The sequence below is a fragment of the Myripristis murdjan genome, chromosome 2 (assembly GCF_902150065.1).
Source record: "Myripristis murdjan chromosome 2, fMyrMur1.1, whole genome shotgun sequence".
Classification (NCBI taxonomy): Eukaryota; Metazoa; Chordata; class Actinopteri; order Holocentriformes; family Holocentridae; genus Myripristis; species Myripristis murdjan.
In genome coordinates this window covers 21,100,359-21,110,136 of record NC_043981.1, presented here as the reverse complement: position 1 = coordinate 21,110,136, position 9,778 = coordinate 21,100,359, and the positions used below count along the sequence as shown (strand labels likewise).

Here is a 9,778-nt window from a genome sequence, read left to right as displayed (position 1 = left end):
TAAGGTCTGGATGGCAAATAATTTCCTTCAACTAAACACAACAGAACTGAAGTCATTATCTTTGGTCCCCCTCTTTGGTCTCCGCCCAATCCACAAAGTTGGCCATGTTAGCGTACACCCCATAATACCCCGGGTGAGCGCAGCCTCGCCCCCGCCGACTAAATCCAGGAGCCACTTTGTTTGTAAACTGGGCCAGATTAGATTAGATTAGTATTCCCTCCATCTCTGCCTTTAAATCCAGCCTAGAGACACATTTTTCACTCACTAACTTTTTAATTTCACGTGATGTCTGTAACTCTGCATGTTCTCTGCTGTTTATTGTTATTTATTCTTCACTGTTAACTTTGTGTTTACTGTCCTTTTGTACAGCACTTTGCTCAGCTTGAGCTGTTTAAATGTGCTTTAGAAATAAACTTGACTTAGTTACTAAATACTACAGTAAATAAGAAATATGAAGTCTTATGCTTCTGTGAGACAAAAACAGATGACACGGATATACCGGATTTGACTGAAAAGTTTAATCACATGGGCTTTCAAGTGTTCTTCAAGAATCGACATAACTTAACAAACTGGAGATCAGGGGGGGTCATGATCGCAGTGAAAAATGCTATTGGATATAAGTGTGTGCAGAGACCAGTTCATAGTGATGTTTGTGTGTGTGTACAAATCAACAGAAATATGTTGAACTTGGAGAAAGACTTGGTCATCCTGGCAGCATATGTCCCACCCTACATGAGCAGATACTCCAATACTGGTATCTTTGATGACCTGACACAAGTCATTATTGAACTCTCCGTGGATACTAACTATATTCTTGTTTGTGGAGACATGAATGCACACACTAATTGTTATGACCCTGGGTCATAGGTAAATTTTATTGCTGTGATTTTTGTTGTGGTGTTATCCCTCCTTGCCAAGGGTGGTGTTACCATCCTTAGGGTCTTTCTCTCTCCAGGTGCTGTTGTTCCTCCTCTTCTCAGGGTGGTGCTACCACATTGGAGTCTATCCTGGAGCTGGCTGCTGGTTGGTGGATGGCGATTGGTGGGGGCTGCTATAAAATGGCCGCCGTTTGAGCCGATCTTCCTCTTCTCTTGGCCCTACTCCCAACTGTATCAGGCATTGCTGTTCTGTGTGTGGGGTTGTACTTGATGGTGTGTTATAGATTGTTGTTTAGCAGTCCAGGTAGCTGTAGGGGTGAGTAGCTCTTTTGTTTAACCTTTTTCTCCTGTTTATACATGTAGGGAGTCAGGTTAGAGACCTGTCTTTTGTTTTCTTTACTTTTGAATAGGTAAGTTAAATTCTTGGCAGATTGTTTTTGTTTGTTGTTTCGAGCCAAACTCACCCTGAAGACAATGCTACCATTTGCTTGTTAAAATAAATGATCTTTTTGCTGGACTGCAGAACTGTGGCCTTGGTCATCCTTGGGAGTGGAGAAAGAGGGGAGCATCTTTTCATGTGCGTTCGGTTCCCCTAGGCCGGATGTAACATAATGAAAGGGAGGAATGGGTTATGGATGAAATTGACGAGGAAGAGTACAATGAAGAAACTGTATGCACTGCAAAAATGCTGGAACTGGCTGATATACCATTAAGGAGAAAGTCAGTGGACACTTGTAAAGACTATGGTGGATATGGTACTGTCCTTTTAGATATGTGTAAAAATCTTGCTCTTTGTATCATAAATGGTAGATGTGGGGAGGATAAATATGTAGGAAAAGCCACCTCAGCTGATCACACTGTGATTGACTACATGACCGGTTCCCTCCCAATATTTAGCAGAATAAAACAGTTTTATGTGCATGATTTTGACTGCCTGTTGTCAGACAAACACTGTGTAGTTGAACTGGTGTTAGGTGGGAATCACAAAAACCAGAAGGCAGAACTAGTAAGTCAAGATGACATAAAGAGCTGTGTTACACAAGACGGGCCAGAAATAGGTAAATGGCACAAAGAGAAAAAAGAGGAGTATATAGCAAATATTGAGCTAAGTAATGTGGAAAACTTGTTACATAACTGGGATGCCATGTCTGTGGATGAAATAACTGACGAAATATGTAGAATTATGACTGATAGTGCGAGAGTTACTTTCCCTAGAAAGAGGTGGAAAAAGAAAAAGAAAAAACCTGTGAATATGAAAAAATGGTTTAATCCTGACTGTTATTGTAAGAGACAGATATATCTTAAAGCTAAGAGGATGTACAATAAATGTAAAAATGTGGAAAATGAAGAAAACTTAAGGGTCAAAAGTAAAGACTATAAAAAAGAACTGATTAAGGTACAAAGAGCATACAGAAATAAATTTAATAATGAACTTAGACAAATGAAGGTAAAAGATCCAAAGCAATATTGGAATATACTGTCCGATAACGATACAGGTAAAGAATGCACTGTCCAGCTGAAAGACTTTTATGAGCATTTTAAAACCATGGCAGACAGGGAACCTCATAAGGATCAGTTACCAGAGGAGGCCAGTAGTGATGATATTTTTGATACTGAGGAATTAAATGCTGATTTTACAGAGGAGGAAGTTGTAAAAGGTATAGTAAGCCTTAAAGCTGGTAAGGCTGCTGGTATAGATAAAGTCTTAAATGAATACATTAAGAGTACAGCCAGCATTCTTTTGCCTGTTTATGTTAAACTGTTTAATATGATTTTGAATTCAGGAGTAATCCCTAGAAACTGGGTTATCGGTCTCATTGTCCCAATCTATAAGAAGAATGGGAATATCGAAGACTGTAACAACTATCGGGGTATTACACTTCTAAGCTGCCTTGGCAAGCTTTTTACTAATATACTTAATGTAAGGTTGTGCAAGTTCTGTGAGAGTAATAATATCCTGAAGGAAAATCAGGCAGGTTTTCGAAATGGGTACTCCACAACTGACCATATTTTTGTCCTTAAACAAGCTGTAGACCTATTTTGTTTTAAAAAAAAAAAAAAAAAGGAACCTGTTTTGTTCATTTATTGACTACAGCAAAGCATTTGATATGGTGTGGAGAGATGCACTCCGGTTTAAATTATGGAAAGAAGGTATTAACGGCAGATTGTTTAATATTATTGTGAATATGTATAATCATATCAAATCCTGTGTTTTTGTCAAAGTAGAGAAATCCGAGTATTTTGTTAGTTTGACTGGGGTCAGACAGGGTGAAAATCTATCCCTGATACTATTCGCCCTCTTTATAAATGATGTTGAAGAATATTTAATTGTAAATGGATGCGAGCCGGCTCGATGTGGCGATGATATGATAGATAGTTACATTAAACTTATGGTGCTTATGTATGCGGATGATACTATCACTATGGCTTCAACAAAGGAAGGACTTCAAAAAGGGATTGATTTAATGTGTCTTTTTTGCAAGAAATGGAAATTAACTATAAATAGTAATAAAACTAAAGTTACAATATTTGGCCACTGTAAAGTTGATGTTGAAAAGTATCAGTTCCTCTGTAATGGTGAGGAGCTAGAAATTGTACATAGTTTTAAATATTTAGGAATACTTTTCAACCACAATGGGTCCTTCAAACTTGCTATTGAGGATTTCTATAAACGGGCTTCAAGAGCTATGTTTTCCTTATTGTGTAAATGTAGGAAGTTTGATTTACCAATAGATATTAGATTAGAGCTTTTTGATAGGCTGGTGACATCAGTAATGCTGTATGCTTGTGAGGTATGGGGATTCGAGAAGGTAGACATCTTAGAGAAATTACACTTGAAATTTCTCAAGTATATTTTGAAAGTTAAAATGTCCACTTGTAATAATATGATTTATGGCGAACTTGGAAGATACCCTTTATGTGTTGACATCAAAAAAAGAATTATTGGCTATTGGGGGAGTTTAGTGATGGGGAAGGAAACAAAGATCAGCAGGGTGATGTATAACTGTCTATTTAATTTATATATTAATGATTTATATGTATCACCGTGGATTTCCTTTGTTAAGCAAATATTAGATGAATGCGGTTTTTCTTATGTTTGGTCAGACCAGAGATGTGATAACATTAAATGGCTGAAGATGGTAGTTGAGCAGAGGTTAAAGGATCAGTTTGTGCAGAAATGGCGTTATGAACTACAGAGCATGTCCTCATGTGATTTATATTGTGAATTTAAAGAAGTTTTTAAGTTTGAAAAATATTTACTCTGTGAAAATAAGAAGTATAGTCAGGCCATCTGTAATCTCCGAACTTCTAATAATAGACTTCCTAAGATAACAGGTAGATACAAGGGTCTGGAAAGGAATGAAAGGTTTTGTAACCTGTGTAATGACGGCCACCTGGGAGATGAATATCATGTCTTGTTTGAATGTAAAAATTTAATTTTGTCTGAGACAAGAAATAAGTACTTGCCTAAATATTTTTTAAATCGCCCATCTATGTTTAAATGTATAGCTTTACTGAAGACTGATAATTTACAAACAATATGTAAATTGGGTGCTTTTTTGAATAAGGTTTTGCCACTCTTTAAATGATCGAGTGCAGGCTTGTTTTTTCTGTTTTTTCTGTTTACTTCGACCTGTGATGACTCATTATGACTGTTCATCATTTGTTTTGTGTTGTTTGTACTCCATACCACAATTGTGGTGAAGAGTTAATAAATATGACTATGACTATGACTATGACAATTCTCTCAAATGTAAATACTACAGAAAATACTAATTGAGATGAAAAAGTACCAACAATCAAAGTAACAACTTACACAGTTCATCCTTTCACTTAAAAGAAATTTAAACTCAGATATCTCTGCAGACTTATATGTAACCATGGTAACAAGATTAAACCATGGTAACCATGGTAACCATATATCCTGATTACAATTAGCATCTAATAAATTAAAAGATACTCCTACAGTGCATTTTAATTTTTTTTGAAAAAATTTAATTATTTAATTGAATGTTTCTCTGTACCTGTGTTCATGTGGAGGGGGCGTGGCTCTGCAGGTGGGTGGGGTATGGGGGGGTTACAGCTAAACTTTTACTAAGAGGAAGGGGGAGAAACTGAATTTTTTTTTTTATGAGAAACCAGAAAACTCCATTTTCTAAGACCCTCCACTGGTGACCTGTGGTGAACTTTAGTTTGGGCGGAGGTCAGAATGACACGTCTATCTGAGGATGTCGGGTTTATTCCCTGTGAAGCCCCGCCCCTCCAGCCCCTATCATCTACTGGACTTCCTGCAAAGTGAAGAGCAAACAGGAAGTGACACTGAGGAAACAGAACAGCAGCACAACCACAAGAGTTTTACGGTGAAATCTCCCTTTTCTTTTTTATTATTATAATTTTTTTGTCATTTCTGCTTTATTTGACGGTGACAGTCGAGACAGGAAGGGCAGGGCAGAGAGACAGAGAGAGAGAGGTCTCAGCTGTGATCAGAGGTGCACCTGCACCAGGTGAGCTGCCTTACAGTTTTCTGATGAGATTTGGTGGATTTCAACTTTTTTCAAATTATTTACTAAATAAATCTAAAATGCAAATGAGCAGATGACATCACCTGGGAACAGGTGATCCACACAAACGACAAAATAGAGCAAAACAAAGTTTCTCAAACACAAGTTTATTTCATCCCTGCCAGAACATTCGGAGAGCAGAAACCAGGCGCTAAAATCAGCCTGACAACCAAAAACTCATGACTGCAAACAGAAATCACACAGAGTCTCGCCTCCACTTTGTTTCTGCTGGATTTGTATGTTTGTTTGTTTGTTTGAAGAAGACAACATGAAGCTTGTTACACCAGTTTCTGTTCCAACATGGCCAGAGACGGGGGCGTTGGTGCCTGCTTCTCATTGGCTACTGCCACAGTGGGTGGAGCCTCCATGGTGGTCTCCGCCCAATCCACAAAGTTGGCCATGTTAGCATACACCCCATAATACCCCGGGTGAGCGCAGCCTCGCCCCCAGCCGACCACGCCAGTCAGGAAGTGGGTGGAGCCGTAGAGAGTGATCAGTGGGCTGCCGTCGTCGCCGCGGCAACTCGGCTGCTGCCCCTCCAAGTAGCCGGCGCAGAGCATGTTGTCGGTGAAGTTGAAGTCGGCGACCTGGGAGCAGCGGTCGTTCGGCAGGAGGGGGACGGACAGGCGGCGGAGCACCGGGGACAGGGGGGCATCGGACGGGGCGCCGGACGCCTCGGCGTTGCCCCCGCTGGTCCTCTTGCCCCACCCCGACACGACGTGGTACCGCACCAGCATCAGTTCGCGCTCGGCCAAGTCTTTAGTCGGCAGGCAGACGGGGACGGCGTGGCGCCCGAGGGTGACCGGCCGGCTCAGACGCAGCAGAGCGACATCGCTGTCGCCTGTCTCCGGGACGTAGCTCTCGTGGCTGATCGCCATGGAAACAGGAATTCTCTGCTCTGTTCCCTCCTCAATATCCAGGTTGTGTTCCCCTGGCAACAGAAACAGGAAGCAGACAGACAACAACTTAAACAAAAGAATTAATAATTATTTACAAACTTTTACAAAACTTTTAAATATGCTTGGAACTGCACAGCCGGTGGCATGTTGTTAGCATGTTCTTCCTGGGTTTTTTTGTCAGGAAAATCTGTTTGTGACCGAAGCCTCACATGTCATCATCAGCTAAGCCCCGCCCACCGTCCTTCAGGCAGCACTGATTGGCCAGAGTTTTGGTTGGATGGGTCAACCTGATGTGATGTTGTGTCGTAACGCAGCAGCTGCTTTCCCATGTTGGCTGTTTGGTTGTTTTCCTTTGTTTTATTGTTTTTTCTGCAGCCGACAGGTGAGTTCTGTGAGCGGCAGCTCGTGTCTGAACGAGTTCACCCATCTTTACGTAAACACACACACACACACACACACACACACACACACTAATTACCTGCTACGACCGTGAGGTCTTGGGGGTCGTTGCCATGGATACAGTGGGCAGCAGTAATGACCCAGTCCGGACGGACCAGAACGCCTCCACAGTGACTGCTGCCCCGATGCTGGACCAGAACCTGATCGATAGATCAACAGATCAATAGACACAAAGATGTTATTGACCCCATCCTTGTGTTTTGCTCCACCCCAACTTTTATTCTGAAAGGTTTTGGTTGTATGAAAGCAGAAACAGAGTTGATGACCAGACTTCGGTTTTAGACTCCAGACTCGCAGCAGCAAGAAGAGAATTCAGGCTGATTCAGAAAAAAACTCTCCTCTAAACATGGAAAGTATAAAAATGTAAACATGTAAACGTGTCAGAGTGTAAAATGTAAACATGTAAACGTGTAAACGTGTCAGAGTGTAAAATGTGAACATGTAAATGTGTCAGTGTAAAATGTAAACGTAAATGTGTCAGTGTAAAATGTAAACATGTAAACACCTTAGAGTTTAAAATGTAAACATGTCAGACTGTAAAATGTAAACGTGTCAGAGTGTAACATGTAAACATGTAAACATGTCAGTGTAGCACGTAAACATGTAAACATGTCAGTGTAACATGTAAACATGTAAACGTGTCAGAGTGTAAAATGTGAACATGTAATCATGTCAGAGTGTAAAATGTAAACGTGTCAGTGTAAAATGTAAACATGTAAATGTGTCAGAGTGTAAAATGTGAACATGTAAACATGTCAGAGTGTAAAATGTAAACATGTCAAAGTGTAACAAGTAAACATGTAAACATGTCAGGGTGTAACATGTATACATGTCAAAGTGTAACAAGTAAACATGTAAACATGTCAGAGTGTAACATGTAAACATGTCAAAGTGTAACAAGTAAACATGTAAACATGTCAGAGTGTAACGTGTCAACATGTCAGTGTAACATGTAAACATGTAAACATGTCAGTGTAGCACGTAAACATGTAAACATGTCAGTGTAACATGTAAACATGTAAACGTGTCAGAGTGTAAAATGTGAATATGTAATCATGTCAGAGTGTAAAATGTAAACGTGTCAGTGTAAAATGTAAACATGTAAACGTGTCAGTGTAAAATGTGAACATGTAAACATGTCAGAGTGTAAAATGTAAACATGTCAAAGTGTAACAAGTAAACATGTAAACATGTCAGGTTGTAACATGTAAACATGTCAAAGTGTAACAAGTAAACATGTAAACATGTCAGAGTGTAACGTGTCAACATGTCAGTGTAACATGTAAACATGTAAACATGTCAGTGTAGCACGTAAACATGTAAACATGTCAGTGTAACATGTAAACATGTAAACGTGTCAGAGTGTAAAATGTGAATATGTAATCATGTCAGAGTGTAAAATGTAAACGTGTCAGTGTAAAATGTAAACATGTAAACGTGTCAGTGTAAAATGTGAACATGTAAACATGTCAGAGTGTAAAATGTAAACATGTCAAAGTGTAACAAGTAAACATGTAAACATGTCAGGGTGTAACATGTTAACATGTCAAAGTGTAACGTGTAAACATGTAAACATGTCAGTGTAACATGTAAACATGTCAGAGTGTAACGTGTAAACATGTAAACATGTCAGTGTAACATGTAAACATGTAAACATGTCAGCAGCGCGTGAGCGTCTGTGTACCTGCCAGGGACACTCTCCGTGGGGACAGTGGTTCCCTCCCACCAGGCGGGTCTGGACCGTCTGGTTCTGCGGTTCCTCTGGAGGAACCTGACCGCACGGGAACTCGACTGGAACACAGAGGGTTAGGGTTCGGAACTCAGACTTCCAACACAGAACGTGAGCATCACATCCTCAGTTTCCTCTCATTTTCACAGGCAGACAGGTGGACAGACAGACAGACAGGTGTTTTGTCAGGCAGACAGGTGGACAGACAGACAGACAGACAGGTGTTGTGTCAGGCAGACAGGTGTTTTGTCAGGCAGACAGGTGTTGTGTCAGGCAGGCAGGTGGACAGACAGACAGACAGGTGTTGTGTCAGGCAGGTGGACAGACAGACAGACAGGTGTTGTGTCAGGCAGGTGGACAGACAGACAGACAGGTGTTGTGTCAGGCAGATAGGTGGACAGACAGATAGGTGTTGTGTCAGGCAGACAGGTGTTTTGTCAGGCAGACAGGTGGACAGACAGACAGACAGGTGTTGTGTCAGGCTGACAGGTGTTTTGTCAGGCAGACAGGTGTTGTGTCAGGCAGACAGGTGGACAGACAGACAGACAGGTGTTGTATCAGGCAGACGGGCGTGGTTACCCTGGGCGACACACCCCCGGCCGTCGTCTGCGAGGCTGAAGCCGGCGGCGCAGGAGCAGCTCCTCTTGGGGGCGCCGGCGAGGCAGAAATGCTGGCAGCCGCCGTTCAGGTAGAGACACTGCAGGCTGTCCTCAAACACTGACACACACACACACACACACACACACACACACAGGCGTCGCTGTTGTTGTTGTTGTTGTTGTTGCTGTTACATGATCATATTGTCATATTGACACTAAACCCAGAACTGTGGGAGAACCCGGACCCGTCTCAGGAGAACAGACTGGGTTCCGTGGGGTTCTGCTCACCTGTCTGGCAGAACTTGCCCTCGAAGCCTTCGGGGCAGCGGCAGGTGAAGGAGGCGCCGGCGGCGAGGCACACCCCGTTGTTGTGGCAGGGTTTGAGCTCGCAGGGCCTCCGACCTCAGGAACATTCAGACATTCAGCCTCAGAGTCACTTCTTACAGGGATTTAAAGGGACTGAGGCTTTAAATATTAAATATTAAAAATATTAAATATTAAAATATTCAAGTTGGTTTTCACATTAAATCCTCAGAGCCTCTTAATTTCTGACTCGGTGAGGCTGAAGGGCTCCCAGACTGAAGTTAAAGGGATAGTTCACATTTTTGCACCTATTTCAACTAGAGTTCTCATATTCTGCCCGAACCCGACC

At 41.5% G+C, this 9,778-nt stretch overlaps 1 protein-coding gene across 1 annotated transcript in view; it reads right to left on the bottom strand.

Annotated features, from left to right (window-relative positions):
- Positions 1-5,718: 5,718 nt before the first annotated feature.
- Positions 5,719-9,778, bottom strand: part of f7i (coagulation factor VIIi) — a 7,048-nt gene continuing 2,988 nt past the window's right edge. The window contains exons 4-8 of the mRNA XM_030066608.1: positions 9,415-9,528; positions 9,107-9,244; positions 8,483-8,589; positions 6,818-6,938; positions 5,719-6,371 (exon numbers count right to left, since the gene is read on the bottom strand). Of these exons, the coding sequence (XP_029922468.1) occupies positions 5,719-6,371; positions 6,818-6,938; positions 8,483-8,589; positions 9,107-9,244; positions 9,415-9,528 (1,133 nt within the window). The remainder of the gene's footprint in view (positions 6,372-6,817; positions 6,939-8,482; positions 8,590-9,106; positions 9,245-9,414; positions 9,529-9,778) is intronic.